Consider the following 19,648-nt stretch of genomic DNA (forward strand, 5'->3'; position numbering starts at 1 on the left):
CTAGGTATGCAGCTTCTTCACTTCTTTCTTTGATTATAACTGATTTCTCTTCCTCTTTCGCATTTGACATCATACTACGTGCGCGTTTGGCCGGAAAGGCTAAGTTTGCAAACGTTGTGATCAATGCAGCGGCTGCTGCTGAGTTGGAGAGTTGTAGGCTGCCGCCGATCGGCTCACAAGAAGACCCACATGGCGAGAGTGAGGGGGCTCCAGCCTTAGCTAGTGAAGGGAGAGCCAGCCGGACGCCCAACGCTAGAGAGGTTGGTAGGTCGCAACGTCCCACGGAACGACCTCCGGTGATTCGGGATGAGCGGGCGTCGGATTCGGCCTCCTCTGGAAAGCCACTGATAAGGCGCAGGAGGCGTCGGGCGAAGACTTCCTCGCGATCCGCTTCCTCGGTGGTGCGGACCCCCACAAGAACTAGCCCGCGCCCTTCCGCCGAGCGGGTTGAAACCTCGACCCCAACTCCAGCCCCGACAACTATTCCCCCTACGTTGTCTGATCGGACACCATCCTTGTCCAATCTGCCACAAGGAACCATTTGTGCACTTCCAGCTGACTTCATGCCGCCGTCGCCAAAAGTTCAAAAGTCAGGCATCCGACCACCATCAACGTCTAGGTCGTCCCATCGAGCGACCTTGGCCTAATCAGCCTCGAGTGGCCAGTGCCACATAACAACGGTTATTCATCTTCCAAGGAATGGCGTGAGTCGGAAGATGCTAAATCCCGAGCACTCGAGCACCAGATAATCAATCAGGGACCGCTCGCACAGATCTGGGCTGACTCCTAAGCCCGTGCAGTGCTCATGCCCCCGGGGGTGCTTGCGGACAGCCACACCCAAATGTCCACTGGAGTAAGTGCTGTATTTTCTCAATTTATCTCCGATCGGTGCTCATATTTTCTTGGTTACTCGCAGTATTTGGTAGAGAGTCTGGCCATGTGCTAAAGGCTTACTTTTTTGGAGCAGGAGATTAAGTGGCTGAAGACATCGAGCGACTAGTCATCTGCCTCTCAAGAGCAGTTGGAGCAGATGAATACTGAGATGGCTCAGCTAAGGGCCGATCTGGCTAAGGGCGTCGAGCTGCTGGAGGCGGAGAAAGGAAAAAACGCTTAGCAGGCCACTCAAATAGCTCGGCTTAATAAACAGGCCAACACTGTTGAAGCTAAAATCCATCACTACAAGAAAAAAGCCTAACAACAACGGTTTTTCACCGTTGTCGTAGCCCATTTTGAACTGTTGTTAAAGGTCGTGTTGTTAAAAGGGGTGCCCAAAGACAACAATTTTTAATCATTGTCTTTGAAGGCAAAGACAACATTTTTACAACGGTGAAAAACTGTTGTCTTTTCCTTCAAAGACAACAGTTTTTCACCGTTGTGTTTGAGCATCTACCTTTAATAACAGGGTCTTCAACAACAGTTTTAAACTATCTACGACAACGGTGAAAAATCGTTGTCTTTTTTAGATAAAAAATAAAAAAAAATTAATACACAATTTTCTAATATTATAAATCATTCAAAATACTAAATTTCAAAATAAAATTTAATATATAATTTTTTAACATTCAAAAATAATATCTATAACATTCTGAAGAAATTTCATAAGCAACCAACAAAATTTCATAAGCAACCAACAAAATGATAACACTATTAAAACAAAGGTAGAACAATATAACATGAGATTTTCTACTTAGATGTCGGTGAAGAGGAGGGATTGCAGCTCCTAGTGCTCCTTAATTTGTTAAAGTCTCTCCATTTTTTTAGCTTGTCGACATTCTTCCCAATACTCTTGAGGACACCTATTCGAATAAAGATATATATTACAAATTAGAAACTAAACTGTACGCGTGATTCTAATTGCACTGCATAAATGTTACATAACCATAAAAACCATTTGATATAGTCATCTAACAGAAGTGCAAAAAGCGTTATCTATGTAACATAAATGGTAACCTCTTGAAACAATAGTAGGAATGACTGCAGTAATTACCTGAAACAACATAAATCGTTAGTTTTGAAGGCAGAGTAGAGAGATGTCATGCAACTTTTAGAAATCAATGCAACGCAATCTTAAAGAATAACATTATAGCAGGATAAAGATGCTAAAAAGAGCAGTAGATTGAACATAAAAAAAACCACCAAAGAGTCTTTAATATGTACAAAACACCTTTTAGCTTCATGTTGAATACGAAGTGAACATAATCGAATGAATCGAGATGCAAATATTGCAAATGTAAGTTAGAAAAAAAACTAAGAAATGATAAAGTAACTGTAATTTAATCTAACTTACGATTTAATTCTAGATTTAAATCCTGTGGTGCCTGACTAAAACCCTGTGGCTCACCAGCATTTTTAGGGGGTAAATCAGCATTTCTATAATTATCCACAAAATGCTCACTTCCTTCTGAATTCCGTACAGGAAAAGAAAAAGAAAAACAAAATAGACGAGGTTCAACAATTCTGTGGCAAGAAATATGTAGCAAGCGATGCACAAATTACACATTCAAATTGACCTTGTGTATATGCTGAGGCGATGCATTGTCAAATTGTTGACTAGCTGACAATCCATCGCTTGGTTGTGTGCCCTAACAAAAGATAAAAAAAAGCATGACATTATTAGGCCAACCAAGCAAAAGAAAAGCCTCTCCACAACATTATGTTATGGTTCATAAAAAAGAAACATTCTGTCTTTTTTTTATTTGGCTATGAAATACAGGTGATAGAGCATACATAAGTGTAACTCGAGAGGCCTGAGGAAATTGATTGATCAGGATCACCACCTGGAGGACCTGGTTCAGGTTTCCGGCCTTCTTTAAGAGCTTTCCTTATATCTGCAGCTTTCCAAACTGCATACTTCTATTTTTGCTCAATCTGGAAAGTAGAGTATGATCAAAATTAGTCTGCTTGCTCATATTGAACCAAAAAAATAGTTCTTTATAAAATGGCAAAGTGCAAAACTTACTTCAGGTTGAAGTTCACCAAATTGATATAGTATCTCAAAAAAGATACTTGCAGCATAAAAAGTTTTTGCAATATTCCTGTAATATTACTAGTACTTAATTTCCCAACCATTGTGACACTAAGAAAAGCCAATGAAATGTCTTAATAGATATGCCTAGATAGATAAGAAAATGATAAAGAAACATGTTCCTTCACATACAGATCTGCACGACCAGCACGATCTTGCTTATCTTCCTTTGCAAAAAGATTTGATGCAAAACCCTCCACATAAAGGTTGTCCTCAGGCCCTAATTGCAATGACTTTTTGTCCTATGCAAAATCACAGAATCTGAATCAAAATGAAGCAAATTATCATCCAAAATATAAAAAGAGTATTAAAACGAAATTCAATGGTGATTCTCTTCAGATATTAGGGCTGGTTGCTTACCTTCGAAGCCCTAAGGCAACCTCACGCCGGCGATCGGATGGCTTTAGCTTGATCCCACGGCACCAGAACAAAAATTAGGGCACGGCTATACCTCAGACGCCGGCGACGATCCAGGGGAAATCGGAGCACAGGGAACCTACGCACTCCCTCGATCAACGGCATTGTCGATCTGTCCTCAAGCCAAGGCGATGACGGCTTTGCGAAGGAAGGGAGAGCTCGGCAGTGTCGGCGTCGCGTAAGAGAGGAGAGGGAGGACTCGACGACGGAAAAACCTAGGGCTCGGGTGGAAAGAGTTGAGAAGAAGAAGAGATCAGGATGATCCGGGCTTCGATCTCTAGCAAGCTCCGGCGACATGCTACCAGTCGACGATCATCGGAGGTAGAACTCTGTTGCCCGTCGCCTTAGTGTTGTCCGCGAGAAAGAACAGAGGAAGAAGGGAAGAAAGGAAAAGGTTCGGGAGAGGTGAGGAACTCGGATCGGGATAGGCGTTATGGAGAAATAATAAGAAAAGGAATATAAATAATTAAACATTTCCTCATTTAAACGGCTATTCCAAACAGGCCTTATTCGTACCCGTAATTTCGTCCCCTCAAAACACGTCGCATGAGCTTCGAAAAATTCTCAGAAAATTTCTAAAAATTCTTAAAAAAATTCTATAAGGCTATTAATTAAATAACCCTATTTAATTAATTTTCCGATATCTCACAGAGGAGCTCGACATCGGCAAGATCGAGAGAGGGGAAACTAGGGCACGGGAGAGGGGAAAGGGTGGTGGTGCGACTGCAATAGGAAACTAGGGCACGGGGAGAGGGGAAAGGGCGGCGGTGATTGGGAGTAATCGGGAACATGAGGGCAGCGCCGGCTGCGTCGGAGGTCAGCAATGAAGAGGAGATCGCGGTGACGGTGAGATCGGCAGGAGAAGAGGAGGAATGGGGAAAAAAAATGAGATTGTTTAGATTTATATATGTAGGTTATTAAATAAATAAACTCCCACTTTATTGGTACTCGAAATAGGCTTTCTCTAAGTTTAATCGATTTACCCTATTAAATGTGTTATGCCGACTCCGTTTATATTCTAAAAAATTTCTAAAATTTTTTAAAAAATTCTACCTCCCAAGGAAGCGCCGAAAAGTCGATGCGCTAACACTTTAAAGGCAAAGCAGCGAGAGCGACGAGGAGCATCTTTCACGGAGGAGTCGCGAAAGAGGAGTCGGAGATAGGTTTTTGTTCGTTGAAGAGTCACAGAGAAGTGGGTTTTAGGTTTTTTTTCATGAAGTTAAAAAAAATTGTTGTATTTTTAGGATTCAACAACATTCAATAGACAATAGTTTAATAAAACTGTTATATATTATCACATAAGCAACACTAAAAGACAATAGTTTTTTAAAACTGTTGTCTTTGACACACATTAGACAACAGTTTTTTGAAAAACTGTTGTTATTTAAAAAACATTATGGTGAACAACAATAATTTTCAATAAAACTGCTGTTAAATGGAAAAAAGATAACAATTTCTTGAAAAACTGTTGTCTATTAGGTGTGGTTAAATCCAAAATTTCTTGTAGTGCATTCTGCCAAAACCAGGAAACTCCGGCCTATTGAAGATCTGGAGATCAAGAATAAAGAGTTTCGGGTATTGGCTTAAAACTTGAAGGATACTGAGGCTGCGCTGAAGGCGAAGAGGGATGGATGATTGGCCGAGCAAACTTCAACGAAGACCCAGCTCGACGCCAAAGACGAAGAATTGGCCCAGTTGAAGGAAGAAGTTGAGGCCTCCCGAGGGGCCCTAGAGACATATCAGGGAGCCGAGTCGAGTAGGTTTGAACTCATGAAGCAAGCCTACATCCACTCAGTTATTTTTAATGACAAGGTCACCGACCAATCACTGCGTCTATTTGACCTAGCGATCGAAGGGACGTTCGGCCAACTCAAGGAAGACGACTACCTCTCCGCTGCTCTATCGAGTAAGGTCATCAGTCTGGATAAGCTGACTGAATCGTTGTCCGATGATGTTTTGGATTATCTGGAGTGATCCTTGCTCGAGTGATTTTGTACTCACCTGTCTATTTGTAATCCTTATGCAAGATGTTTTGTAACCCTTCTAAGTATTAATGAATGATCGCCGTTCAGTGGTCTTTTCTTATTCGTTCATCCCTTTGCCGCCATTCGGCCTCTCGATTTGACTCGCATTTTAGTTCGTGTTGTCGCGTAAAGCTCCGAGCGAGATTGTGAGTTGCTTACTACAACTTGGTGGCCTTCCGATCGGTGACGAGAAGTCATAGCAGAATAATTCCGAACGACCACCATATTTTGAAGACTTAGAGCTTTTGAGTAGCGTGTATTTTTAGTCGGTCATTCATCGTTCTTGAGTTATAAGACCAGCTCTAGACCCCTTATTAGGATCAGGGTTTAAGGTCGTCACTCGATTGTTGACGAAGACGAGGGTTTAAGATCGTCGTTCGACTATTGATATAGACAAGGGTTTAAGACCGTCGCTCGACCGTTGATGTAGACAGGGGTTTAAGGTCGTTGTTCGACCGTTAGTGTAGACGAGGTTTTAAGGTCGTCGCTCGATCGTTGGTGAAGATGAGGGTTTAAGGTCGTCGCTCGACCGTTGATGAGTACTAGGTTTTAAGGTCGCCGCTCGACCGTTGATGAAGACTAGGGTTTAAGGTCGCCGCTTGACCGTTGGTGAAGACGAGGATTTAAGGTCGCCACTCGATCGCAGATGACGACATGAGTTTATGGTCGTCACTCGACCGTTGGTGAAGACTAAGGTTTAAGGTCGCCGCTCGGCCGTTGATGAAGACGAGGGTTTAAGGTCGTCGCTCGACCGCTGATGACGACATGGGTTTATGGTCGTCACTCGACCGTTGGTGAAAACTAGGGTTTAAGGTCGTCACTCAACCGTTGACAAAGACTCAACTTAAGAGTGGCGTACGTCGCTTCTATTCATATTTGTCCTGCATTCAGGAAACATACAAAAATACATGTATTCACTCGTGCACCTCTTATCCGACCCTGTAGGGTTGGAGATGATTTGCGCTCCACGATTGATCGAGCTGCCTTCCCCCCCTCATCCTCCATGTAGTAGGCGCCTGAGCAGAGCTTCTGCACGACCTTAAAAGGTCCCGCCCATGGGGCTTCGAGCTTAGTGATGTCACTGACCGGTTTCACTTTCTTCCACACGAGATCCCCGACCTGGAAGGACCTCGGGATCACCCTCCAGTTGTAGTTCTGCTTCATCCGTTGCCGGTACACAATTAGATTAACGACTGCTTTAGCCCGCGTTTCGTCCACCAAGTTGAGTTCCATTAGCCTCCGTTCGGCGTTTCCTTCATCATAGTATTGCACCGATCAGATTCTACTCCAACCTCTACAGGGACGACTGCTTCACAGTAGTACACCAAGTGGAAAGGAGTTATGCCGGTCCCCTCCTTCGGGGTCATGTTAAGGGCCTATAGCACACTGGGGAGCTCGTCGACCCAGCTGCCTCCGGCGTGGTCGAGCCGAGCCCATAGCCCTCTGAGGATTTCCCTATTGGCGACTTCTGCTTGCCTGTCCCCCTGGGGGTTAGGCCACCGAGGTGAAGGCCTACTAGATGTCATAGTTCTCGCACCACTCTCTAAGTCTCTGATCAGCGAATTATCTCCCGTTATCTGATACGAGCCGGCGTGGGATGCTGAACCAGCAGATGATGTTCTGCCAAACAAACTTAATGACCATATGCTCGGTTATTCTTGCAAGCGGCTCGGCTTCCACCCACTTCGAGAAGTAGTCCACCGTGACGAGCAGAAATCTCCACTGACCTGTCGCCATGGGGAATGACCCAACAATGTCCATGCCCCATTAGTCGAATGGGCAAGATACTGTGGACGCCTTCATTTCTTTGGTCGGCCGGTGCGGAAGGTTGTGATACTTTTGACATGACAGGAAGGTGGCTATCGTCCGAGAGACATCTTCTTGGAGGGTCGGCCAAAAATATTCGGCTAGGAGTATCTTTCGGGCCAATGAATGGCCGCTCGGATGGCCTTCACAGGAGCCTTGGTGCACTTCCCACAGAATGTATTCGGCATCTTCTAATCTGACGCACTTGAGTAGAGACCTAGAGAAGGCTCTCTTACAAAGCTGCTCTCCGACCAAGGTGAACCATCCGACCCTCTTCTTTAGTAAGCGAGATTCTTCCTAATCGGCAGGTGTCACTCCCGATCGCAGGAACTCTATCAGAGCCATCCTCCAGTCATTTAGGAAGGTTAACCCTTCTATTCTGTCAATATGCACCACGAACGAGATCTGATCGATTGACTGCCCTATAACGATTGGTGATAACGAACTGACTAATTTTGCCAACTCATCCGCCGCCTGGTTTTTCGATCGAGGGATTTTTTGTATAATGACCTCCTAAAAGTTGGTCTTCAATTTCTCGAAGGCTTTCGCATAGAGCCTGAGTCGGGCATTGCTTATCTCGAACGTCCCAGATAGCTGCTACGCGGGCAACTGAGAGTCTGAGTGAGTGAGGACTTTAACGGCTCCCATACACCAGGCTGCTTGTAAGCCGGTTATCAATGCTTCATATTCAGCTTTATTGTTGGTGGTGCAGTAGTCAAGCCAAACGAAAAGCTGAATCCGATCCTCTCGTGGTAAAATGAGCAAGATGCCCATCCCACTACCTTGTCGAGTGGATGAGCCATCAACATATATCTTCCACGTTGCCTCTGGCTCAATATTCCGGACCTCTGTGATGAAATTCATCAAGGCCTGAGCCTTGATTGCCTTTCGGAGTTGATATTGTATGTCGAATTCGCTTAGCTTGATCGTCCATTTGATTAGCCTTCCGACGCTTGACTCGCCCCAAGGCACTGTTAGTCAGCATGATAATTGAGTGTGCTAGAAAGTATAAACGAAGCCTCCGAGCGGCGAGTATCAATGTATAAGTTAATTTTTCCAGACCGGTATAACGAGACTCTGCATCCTTCAATATATGACTTAAAAAGTACATAGGTTATTGTTCTTGGCCGTTCTACCTTACTAAAGTCGACCCAACCGCATGCTCGTTGGATTTTAGATAGATCCAGAGCGGCTCACTAACGATCGGCTTGGCTAATACATATAGAGAGTTTAGATATTCCTTAAGCTCTTCCAACGCCCGATCACACTTGGCGTCCCACCAGAATTTTGTAGCTCAGCGAAGCACTTTGAAGAATGACAGGCTTCGGTCGGATGACTTGGATATGAATCTAAACAGTGTCGTAATCCGACCGGTCAGGCGTTGAGCTTCCTTCAAGCTTCGAGGCAGCGACATGTCTTGTAGCGCCTTAACCTTGCTCGGATTGGCTTCGATGCCCCGCTCGGTGACGATATAACCCAGGAAGCGACCGCTGTTCATGCCGAACAGACACTTACTTGGGTTCAGCTTTATTCCGTAAGCCCTCAGAGTTTGGCAGGTCTCCTCGATATTTATGCATAGGTCAACAACTCGAAGGAATTTTATTAATATGTCATCGACGTATACCTCCATATTACGGTCGATCTACTATCTGAACACCTTGTTTATCAGCCTCTGGTATGTGGCGCCGGCATTCTTCAGTTCGAGTGGCATGACGTTATACAGTATGTCCCGTCGGCCGTAATGAAGCTGACTTTCTCCTGATCTTCTCGGGCGAGCGGCACTTGATGATATCCTTGGTACGCGTCGAGCATGCAGATCAGTTCGCAACCAGCTGTTGAATTCACCATCTGGTCTATCCTAGGTAACGGATAGAAGTCCTTTGGACACACCTTGTTAAAGTCAAGGAAGTCGATGTAGACTCGCCATTTATTGTCCAGCTTAGAGACTAGCACGACGTTAGCGAGCCAGCTCGAGAATTAGACTTCCCTTATATGGTCGACCTCCAGCAGTTTTTCTATTTCCGCCCGGATGATCAAATTTTATTCTGTGCTGAAGTTCCTCTTTCTTTGCTTCACTGGCCGAGCGTCTGGTCGGACATGAAACTCGTGCTGGGCCACACTCGGGGAGATACCAGGAAGCTCATGTGTCGACCAAGCGAACACATCGTGATTATTTATGAGACGTGCTACCAGCTCTGCTTTCTTCTTGCTTTCCAGATCGGTGGCGATGAAGGTGGTTGCCTCCATCCGACTTGGGTGAATTTGTTAGTATTAGCCCTAGTACCAATTATGAGATGATTGTAAAGGGCTCATGTTGTATCATATATCATTATTAATAAAAGGCAAAGGTTATGGTTATTATATTTATTTCAGTTCAGTGCCGATTGAATAAGTATAATAATGTCCTAAAGTAGAAGGTTCTAATCTACAATATATCAATTGGTTGAATTGATAGTGAGATGTTGTAGAAAACACTACTTTTAATTGTTCCTGGTCGGGCATTAATATACAAGGACAATATTAATACATTGAGACTAGCATGTAGGTCAACGGATGACTTGATCTCACAAGTCATGGATATGAGATATCAGGTTGACACATGAGTATATATTAGAAAATATATACTGAATGACCCGCCATAAGAATATTTCATGGATCATTATATGAGTGTCATAAACATTCTCATGTGACTATTGGTATGAATAGTCCTTAGACCTGAAGTCACTACGGTTCCCTACATAAGGAGTTGTGTACTTTGGTATCGTCAAACATCACCCGTAACAGGGTGGACAATAAAGTCGATCACTGGGTATGCAATGAATTATGCAGAGGGATGTGAGTGATGTAGATGAGATCTATCCCTTTCATATGACGGAAGCGATATCTATGGACCCCTTGATTAGTAGGACACAAGAAAGCATGGTCATGCGCAAATGAGTCAATATGAGATATTGAGCTTATTTGATTGAGTGTGTCTACTTGGAGATCAAGAAACACAAAGATTGATAAGAGGATGACATGGTCTATGCCTCATTGATCAATTAGATATCAAGGATAGAGGGACCAAGTCATACAACATGATAGCCACGGAAAGGTTAGGTCGGATCACGACTGTCTCGTCACTTGGGTAGCAATGATGCCTTGCTAGATGCCACTCATTTCTTATGTATCACAAATGTTGATTTGGATACATTGCCAACGTTACGAGAGCCTACAGGGTCACACACAAAGAACAAGAAGATATGGAGAGAGGTTCATATGATGGATCATTGGATTAAGTGTAATCCGAATTGGACTTGTTAAGTTAGACTCAAATGGATCCAATCGATGGATTGAGTCGAATTGCATGAGAATCAATGGGTTAGATTCATTGGGTGAACTTGAGTTCACCAAGGAAGTTGAATGGTCAAAATTGAACCATTGGATTGAATGGTTGATTTTGAGCCATTGGATTAGAAGATGAAAGGGTGGAGACTCTTGGTATTCCATGGGATGGTTATAAATATCATTTGGATGATATTTTTCATGAATTGAGACCCTTGGCATTCTTATTCTTCCTCCTTTCCCCTCTTGGCCGAAACACATCTTGAGGTTGCTAGCACAACCTTGTGTGTTTTCTTCTCTATCTTGTTGAGTTTATGAGACAAACGAAGACAAGGCTTGTTCGTGTGGATACCGTAGAGGCGCGAACGTGAGATCGTACTGTGATCCGAGCTGTTTGGAGATTGTGTGCACGCTTCAAGGGTATAACTCTATCATGTAGCTTAGCATAGATTAGTTTTTAGAAATTGTTTCTTCCCTTCACATGGATCTGCTGGATAAGAGGATCTAGTATTTTTTCGTTGCGTTTCCGCGTCTTTGGCGCGCTAGATCCCAACAGAATTTGAACCTTCTCCTTTTCTTCATAAACTAACGCAGGAGGCCTCTCGGTGATAGCGTTCACCTCCAAGCACGGATTCTTCCGAGCGCTTCTCATTTCGGTTTTGACCATCTCGACGTAGCATCGCCGAGCAGCCAATTGATCGCCTTTGACTTCGCCCACCCGGTCGTCCACTAAGAACTTTATCTTTTGGCAGTAGGTTGATACCACCGCCTGGAATTCGTTGAGGGCCGGTTGTCCCAATATGACATTGTAGGCTGACGGTGCGTCCACCATTATGAAGTTTGTGGTCTTGGTTCTCCTCAATGGCTCTTCCCCGAGTGAGATGGCCAGTCGAGCTTGTCCGAGCGGCGATACTTAGTTGCTCGTGAAATCGTATAGAGGGGTTGTCATAGGCAGCAACTCGTTTCGATCGATTTGCAACTGATCGAACGCCTTCTTGAAGATGATGTTCACCGAACTTCCTGTATCAATAAAAGTTTGGCGAATAGTATAATTAGCAATTACCGCTCGGATGATCAACGCGTCGTCGTGAGGGATCTCCACTCCCTCCAAATCTCTGGGGCCAAAGCTGATCTCGGGCCCTTCGGCCTTCTCCTTGCTGCATCCTACAACATGGAATTCTAGTCGTTGAGTGTACAATTTCCTGGCTCTGTTGGAGTCGCCGCCGATCGGCCCTCCAGCGATCATGCCTATTTCTCTACAAGTGGCGTTGCTTCTGTTTTCTTCTTCCCGAGTGAAGGATATGTTTCGCTCAGTTGAGACTCGAGAGGGATCAACGCTATCCCTCCGTTGGTGTTGATGGCGTCGTTTGGGCGCCCTTCTTTCGTCCTCTCATCGTCCGGTGGATCGAGGTCTATGTCACCGATCGGGAGATGGAAATCGGCGACGGTATCCTCTCGATGCCGGTCGGATGATGATCGATGTCAGATCACAGCAGTCGCACGTGTTGTGCGTCACCGATTGATGAAAGGAGCAGAATATTGACGTTCATACCTTACCTTTTGTCATCTTTTACCGACTGGAGGCCACATGCCGCACGACATGTGTTCTGGCCTTCGGGTGTGGCCTTGCTCTCTCTGCTCTTGGCCCTTTGGGCTGCAGGTGGCTATTTGACGGTCACCGCTCGGACGCCGCCACGGGCTAGGGTGTTTCCTTTTTCCTCACTACTTAGGCTTCCTCCACGTTTATGTATTCATTGGCCTTCTTAAGCAGGTGGTCGAAGTCCCTAGGCGGCTTCCTAATGAGTGACAAGAAAAATCTCCCTCGATGAGCCCCTGGATGAAGGCGTTCGTCAGCATCTCAGAAGAGACCGATGGAATGTCCATGGCAACTTGGTTAAAGCGCCTAATGTATGTTCTAAGCACTTCCTTGGGCCCATGCTTTAAGGCAAAGAGACTGACACTCGTCTTCTAATAGCCTCAGCTGCTGGCAAAATGATGTAGGAATGTAGCTAGAAAGTCTTTGAAGCTACGTATTGATCCGTCCGGCAGTCTTCAGAACCATCGCTGCGCTGATCCGGAGAGAGTAGTGAGAAAGACTCGGCACTTTACCCCATTTGTGTACTGGTGCAGCATGGCTGCGTTTTTAAATTTATCCAGATGATCATCTGGATCGGTTGCTCCGTTGTATTCCCCTATCGCCAGTGGGATATAATGCATGGGTAGAGGGTCACACAAGATCTCCTGAGAGAACTGCAGATTGATCCGTTCGAACGAAGCGTTGTTTCTGGGCGTCTTGCCCTTTCGCGCATCCCGAATGGGCGCATCATCCAAAGATGATCCCCTTTCTTGGTACACCTGAGCTAGCTCTGAGGGCGTTTGGAACAAGGCACGATGAAAGGGGATCGGTGCGTGTGGCACTTCCCCTTGCATGCCAATCGTCCCCTTGTTTTGCCCCTAAACAGAAACTTGTTCTGATCGGTCTTAGAATCTCGCTTGCCCTCCTGTTGCCGACGTCGCTAGCTGTTGTGCTTGTCGATAAGCTAACACTTGCTGTTGCTGCTGCTCGACCATCCTCGTCGCTCGGGTTTGCATGAGCATGTCGAGCTTCTCCCTGGTGAGCGTCACGGTTGTGAGTCGTCCAACATCCTCCATCTTCTCAACTAGGATGCAGGTTAAGTTCCCACAGATGACGCCAAATATGATCCTGTCTAAAAGTCGATGAAATGGAAAATAGGGCATGTGGCGCTCCTGCTGACTGACCGTAGACTCCGCTCTGCCCTGCAAAACAAATGATGTCGGTGCCGAGCCAGGGAAGGGGTCCCCGGTGTTGGCCCTCCGATGCTCAAGTCAGTCACCGGCGATGATATAGAAAGCAAAGCAACAAGAATGAACACTGTAGAGCAAGTAATGTATATCGCCTTTTCTCCGTCGATGCTTGAACCCCCCTTTATATAGAGTTCCTATAGCACGTGTGCACGCTTCCCCAGGCAAGCACGCTTCCCCAAGCAAGCACGCTTCCCCAGGCAAGCACGCTTCTAAAAAACTTTCCTTGAAAAGAATTCTCAATAAAGTGTCTCTGACATAATATCTTAACAAGACAAGCATATCTCTGATGTGACAGTGGAAGCTTCCGTCGTACGATCTCCTTGCCAACCATGCCTAATGTCAGTGGCACTAACTCCTAAAAGGATGCCGAGAGCTAACACAGTGGGCCCATCGTTGGGTCGAGCGGGTTAGCCGCTCGGCTAGAACTCCGTTGTGCCTGTGTCTCGGCTGCTCGGCCGGAAGTCCGCTGCGCCTGTGTGTTGTCCGCTTGGCCAGCACTCCGCTGCGCCTGTACCGCGTCCTGTCGCCATGCCGAGCGGACTAGCTGCTCGGCCAGGATTCTGCATACCGTCTCCTCCCTTTGGCGTCCAATGCCTCATTGAGCGTCAGTTGTTTGATGCACCTTCCCAAGTCAAAGGTAAGATCAGACCGAAACTTTCTTCCCCGGTCGAGGGGTCTAGATCGGCCGACTGGCCAATACGATTTTCATCAGTTTGGCTCTATGATACCAGAATGTTGACCGCCTTAACATTGACCTCCTTCGTGACAACTAACCCCTGTAGGATGTGTTAGTTAGAGCCCTAGAGCCAATCATATGATGATTGTTGTATGGACTAATTGTATCATATTCCTATGTATATAAAGGCATCTTATTTTGGTTATTATACTTACTTGTATTGGTGCTAAATAACTAAGTATAATAACGTCCTTGAGTAGAAGGTTCTTATCTATATCAATCGATTGGTTGAATCGATAGTGAGATGATATAGAGAACACTACTCTTAATCATTCCTAGTCAAGTATTAACATTCAGGGACAATGTTAATGCAACGAGACTAGCATGTAGGTCAACTCGATGACTTGATCTCACAAGTCATGGATATAGAGATATCAAGTTGACACATGAGTATGCATTGGAGAATGTATACTGAATGACCCGCCATGAGAAAGTATCATGGATTGTTATATGAGTGTCATATACTTTCTCATGTGGCTATTAGTATGACTATTAGTCCTTGGACCTGAAGTCACCATGGTTCCCTACATAAGGAGTTGCATACTTTGACTTCGTCAAACGTCACCCGTAACTGGGTGGACTATAAAGGTGATTACTGGTGATCCCGTCCGGAAGCTGAGTCGGACGAAGGCCGGTCGCGGTGGACTGGGCGTTGACGGAAGGTCGCGGGCGGTGCAGGCTCCCCACGGGTGGCTGATGCGACTGCAGGACCCTGCACACACTCAGACGATCTCCCCCCCCCCCCCCACGTTAGAGACCGAAACCCAGGGAAAAAGTCCCCGGATCAGGCCCTCCGACGCTCAAGTCAGGTCCTTTTTCCCCAGAAAGAACAGAGAGAAGCAGAAAGAAAAACAGTTGTGGAAAAAAGTGACGAGAGAGTGTGTGCGCGTACCTGCGTACGAGGGATTTCTCCCCTTTTATGCGTCCTCCTGCTAGAACCTGCCCTTCTGTCAAAAAACGTTAGACGTCCGACTTTGTCCTCTAGTCCTGGACACCTGTCGCGCTGCTATTTGTTGTGAAAGCATCTTTCTATTAGGAACCTCCGCCTTCGCACTTGGGTTTTGTCCTGAGAGACAGCTGGCAGGCTACTACTGGCTATGAGGGCATCTTTTCGTTTGGAAACCTCCGCCCGCATCGTTGGTATGTAATGATTACCCAGCGGACCGTTGAGATTCTCGCTCCGTATTACTTAGCTCCTCCGATTCATTGTGTCCCTTTTGACTGCACTGTGGTTCGCATTTCCGGCCTCAACTCGCGAACCTGCGACCCTAGCTGTCTGAACATAGCTACGCGATCTTCACTGCATCCTGCGCTTTTTACTTCTTGGCCCTCAACCGGTGCATGCTCGAGCTACTTCTAATCAGCTACGCCTCAGACCCATTGGCATATGCTTCGGTTCTTGGCCTCTGCTAGCTCTGCCGTCTGGACTTGCATCCTGCGCTTTGTACTTCCTGGCCCTCAACCGCAGGTCTGTAGCTCGAGCTACTGATCAGCTCTGCCGCCTCCGACTCATTGGCCTATGCTTCCAGTTCTTGGCCTCTGCAGCTCTGCCGATCCGACTTGTATCCTGCGCTTTGTACTTCACGGCCCTCAACCGCAGTCTGTAGCTCGAGCTGCCGATCGGCTCTGCGCCTCCGACCCATTGGCCTATGCTTCCGGTTCTTGGCCTCTGCTAGCTGCCGTCCGACTTGCATCCTGTGCTTTGTACTTCTGGCCCTCAACCGCAGTCTGTAGCTCGAGCTACTTGATCAGCTCTGCCGCCCGGCCTATGTGCTCTGTGTTGGGCCCTCTCTGCAGACCGTGGATCGGTGACTCCTCTCGGCTCTGCCACCGGCCTATGTGCTCTGTTCCGGGCCCCTCTCTGCAGACACATGGATCGGGTGACTCGCTTAGCTCTGCCGATCCCACACATACGCCTATCTTGAGCCACAGCCCTGTCAGCCTTCCTTTTTGACCGCCAAGTCGCCATGACTGTTGACCGCCACCTCCTCGTGACTTTTGACCGCCACATAGCCTGGACTTTTCTAATCCTTTCCTCTTGAGCCCCTCCATCACTAACCGTATCACAAGCCTCCCCCACAAGTCTAGTCGAAGGAGGACGACAGTCTGACTGACTAGACCTCTGCACATTTCTGTGACTTCGGCTTATCTTTGTGACTTCAGCAGATCTCTGTGTATCTACCTCAGCGTATCTCTATGATCTCAGCATATCTCTGCGCACCCTGCTTCCTGCGTCACGCATCAGCTTTTGTGTCGTGTTGCTTGGGATACCATGCCTTCTTCATTATGTCGCCAGTCGCTCGGGGTGTCGCGCCCATGCCTTTGCTTTGACTTGGCCCCCCGCCTTCTTTATAAAGAGCCTCACGGTCACTTCTTCGCTCTATCCTTCTTCATTCCTGCTTCCCTACTACCTCTTACTCACCCGCGCTTTACCTGCCTTTTTCCCCCGAAATGCATTCTCCTTCTTTTGACGAAGTTAATCAACCACCTTCCCAAATGCGGATAGATCAGCTCACCTCGCAACTTGCCGAGAAACAACGCGAACTAGAGCGCCTGTCCAGGGATCGGGCTCGTCTGTTGGCTGCCTTGCATAACATGGACGCCCTGTATCGTCTTACAAAATCTCGCGTGCATGCAGAAAAGGCGATGAAAGACGAATACCAGTTTGATCTGCAGCACCAAATTAGCCGCCAAGACCGTTTGCAACGAGAGCATGAGACAGAGTTATCTCTCCTCCGTGCGGTTCTTGAGGACAAACAAGACACGCTCGCCCGGCAATAAACAGTCATCGACTCCCTTCACGCGGAGCTGGCCCGGGCCGTGAGCACGCCTGAATCTCCTGACAGGTCTTCACGCGGGAGTGCTCATTCACCAGGGCCCATCTTTTCCCCGAGTTCAAGCTGGCCTGGGGAATAGTTGTCTCAGTGGCTCCTTTGCCAAACGGCGCTTCTGCTTGTGGCCTAGGCTGTATCCCTCCCTTGCTGAACTGTGCTGCTACGCTTGTAGATCCGTCCCCTTTTGGCCCAGTTTCTCCTGCTCAATTTTCATCTAGCAAACATTTTTTTTTAGAGATTGGCCCTTGTGTAAGAGCCTAGAGTCGCTTCATGATTTCTTTTCATGCATGTATCTTGGATAATAATGTCAATGTAGTGCTTAAAAATTGCAACTGTGATGAACGTGTAAAACCTGATTTCGTAGTTAATATTGGCGCTGTAGGAGTAGGGTAGATGGGGCTCCGCATCCCTTGCCCTGCGTATTTGCTGCATATTTGAAATTCGCGCAAAGTAAAGTTAGATGTAGCTGACCTGATTATGAAAAACGCCCTGCTCAAGGTGAGGCACATCTCTCAGCAAGGTAGTTAGGCATAGGCACCGAGCTCGCTTATGATTTTCACAGAGGGGCTGATTTTTGATTCCCGCATGGGGCCGACCTGAAAGGTCGTTGGTCGTGAGGACAGAGCTCACTTTTGATTCTCGCATGGGAGCCGACCTAAGAAGGTCGTTGGGCGTGAGGACAGAGCTCACTTATAACTCGCACTGGGGCGAGAGCCTGGGACTACCGACCTAAAAGGTCGTTGGGCGTGAGCACGGGGCTCACTTTTGATTCTCGCATGGGAGCCGACCTAAGAAGGTCGTTGGGCGTGAGGATGAGCTCACTTATAACTGCTTGAGGTGAGTGCGGGACTCCGACCTAAAGGTGGTTGGGCGTGAGCCAGGGCTCACATTCTCGCATGGGAGCCGACCTAAGAAGGTCGTTGGGCGTGAGGACAGAGCTCACTTATAACTCGCACTGGGGCGAGAGTCTGGGACTACCGACCTAAAAGGTCGTTGGGCGTGAGCACGGGGCTCACTTTTGATTCTCGCATGGGAGCCGACCTAAGAAGGTCGTTGGGCGTGAGAGCAGAGCTCACTTATAACTCGCACTGGGGCGAGAGCCTGGGACTACCGACCTAAAAGGTCGTTGGGCGTGAGCACGGGGCTCACTTTTGATTCTCGCATGGGAGCCGACCTAAGAAGGTCGTTGGGCGTGAGGACATAGCTCACTTATAACTCGCACTGAGGCGAGAGTCTGGGACTTCCGACCTAAAAGGTCGTTGGGCGTGAGCCCGGGGCTCACTTTTGATTCTCGCATGGGAGCCGACCTAAGAAGGTCGTTGGGCGTGAGGACAGAGCTCACTTATAACTCGCACTGGGGCGAGAGTCTGGATACTCCAATCCGAGACCGGTGGCGATGGCGCTGGTCCGAGACCAGTAATGATACTCCGGTCCGAGACCGGTGGCGATGGCGCTGGTCCGAGATCTGCCGGACCCTCCTCGCTAGTAGCACAGAAGTGATGCTCTCTTCAGCCTCCATCTGCCTCATCTGAACCGCCTTCATTACTTCTACCGGGCTGGGCGTTATTCACCAGTTTCGCGCTCGTTCTATCGCATCCCTCGTCTCCCTGCAAGCATATCATGAACAGTATAGGATGTGGACGGGAGAGAGGGAACATGAACCTTATTCGGCCCTGGGCACGCAACGCTCTTCTAGCTTGTGGGAGCTTCGCGTGCCTTTGCATGCCGGTGCGGTAACGAACCGGCTTGGGGGCTGTCTCCACCGAGATGCTTGCCTAGCTACTTCGAGTAAGCAGCTCTCCTGACTGCCAACCCGTGCCTTCTTAACCTCCGCTGATCAGCCCTGTTCCCTGCGCGACCCCTACTGAATTGCCTGGCCTTTGCAGCTCTGTAAAATCTCCCGCTTGACCTTACCGAGGGATGCCTCTTTTTTAGAGCCACACCTTGTTATGATTACTCCGCCGCGCCTATCTTTAATAGGTTTATTCTTATGCTGACACCTGTCCGTTGCATTTATGGTCCACGCTTCCTGACGTCAGTTTCCATACCTTTTTCGTACGCCTCCGGGCTTACTTCCCTCTAGATGGCTTGAGGCGGGTTACCCAAAAAGATACTCGGCCCGATTCTTGATGCTTCTCAGGCATGAATGGGCTTTATAAACCCTAAAGGTCATCTGCCGCTTTCTTTCCAACGCTTCGTTCTCCTCCCCTCCTCCTCCGTGCTCGTCCTTGCTAGTGCAACTTGCCATCTTTCGGCCTGAGCTCGCGACCCCTCTGCCCTTCTGATCGTTCCTGGCCTGTGATTCTTCTCGCCTCTAACCTTCTCGCTTGCTCCTCCCTCGCGACAATGGACGGTAAGGACCTCCCCTGGTATTCCTGCTATCTTTCGGATTTGGACCACCGTGACCTGTCGGTATTACAATCTCTTCTGCAATTGGATTCCTCCTATGAGCTTCGACTCCCATCACCCCATGAGCATCCTTCGTCTCCTCCTGAAGGTTTTATCACTGTTTTTAGAGATCAGATTGTGGGCGGTCTTCGCTTTCCTTTGCACCCCTTTATTTCAGGATTGTGCCAGTATTGCGGCATCGGCATCTCCCAGTTTGCTCCCAATGTATTTCGAGCTATCTGTGGAACCGTCATCTTATGCTGTATCT

At 47.4% G+C, this 19,648-nt stretch overlaps 1 protein-coding gene across 1 annotated transcript; it reads right to left on the reverse strand.

The window, feature by feature from the left end:
• Positions 1-2,492: 2,492 nt before the first annotated feature.
• On the reverse strand, positions 2,493-11,428 carry LOC121994916 (protein HOMOLOG OF MAMMALIAN LYST-INTERACTING PROTEIN 5-like). The gene is made up of 5 exons (XM_042548796.1): positions 11,162-11,428; positions 3,158-3,267; positions 2,960-3,035; positions 2,728-2,853; positions 2,493-2,582 (listed from the first exon to the last, which is right to left on the reverse strand). Exons 1-5 carry the CDS (start codon positions 11,426-11,428, stop codon positions 2,493-2,495), a joined length of 669 nt encoding a protein of 222 aa, XP_042404730.1.
• Positions 11,429-19,648: the final 8,220 nt, after the last annotated feature.

This window comes from Zingiber officinale, chromosome 6A (assembly GCF_018446385.1).
Source record: "Zingiber officinale cultivar Zhangliang chromosome 6A, Zo_v1.1, whole genome shotgun sequence".
Lineage (NCBI taxonomy): Eukaryota > Viridiplantae > Streptophyta > Magnoliopsida > Zingiberales > Zingiberaceae > Zingiber > Zingiber officinale.

What these genes read in the sequence shown, in the direction of transcription:
- LOC121994916 (XM_042548796.1), bottom strand. Translation starts at nt 11,428, where the DNA reads ATGGTGGACGCACCGTCAGCCTACAATGTCATATTGGGACAACCGGCC. An exon ending in TTTATGAAGAAAAGGAGAAG is followed by an intron (nt 3,268 to 11,161) that starts GTTCAAATTCTG and finishes GATTTTGCATAG; the next exon opens with GACAAAAAGTCATTGCAATT. An exon ending in TTGGTGAACTTCAACCTGAA is followed by an intron (nt 2,854 to 2,959) that starts GTAAGTTTTGCA and finishes GAGCAAAAATAG; the next exon opens with AAGTATGCAGTTTGGAAAGC.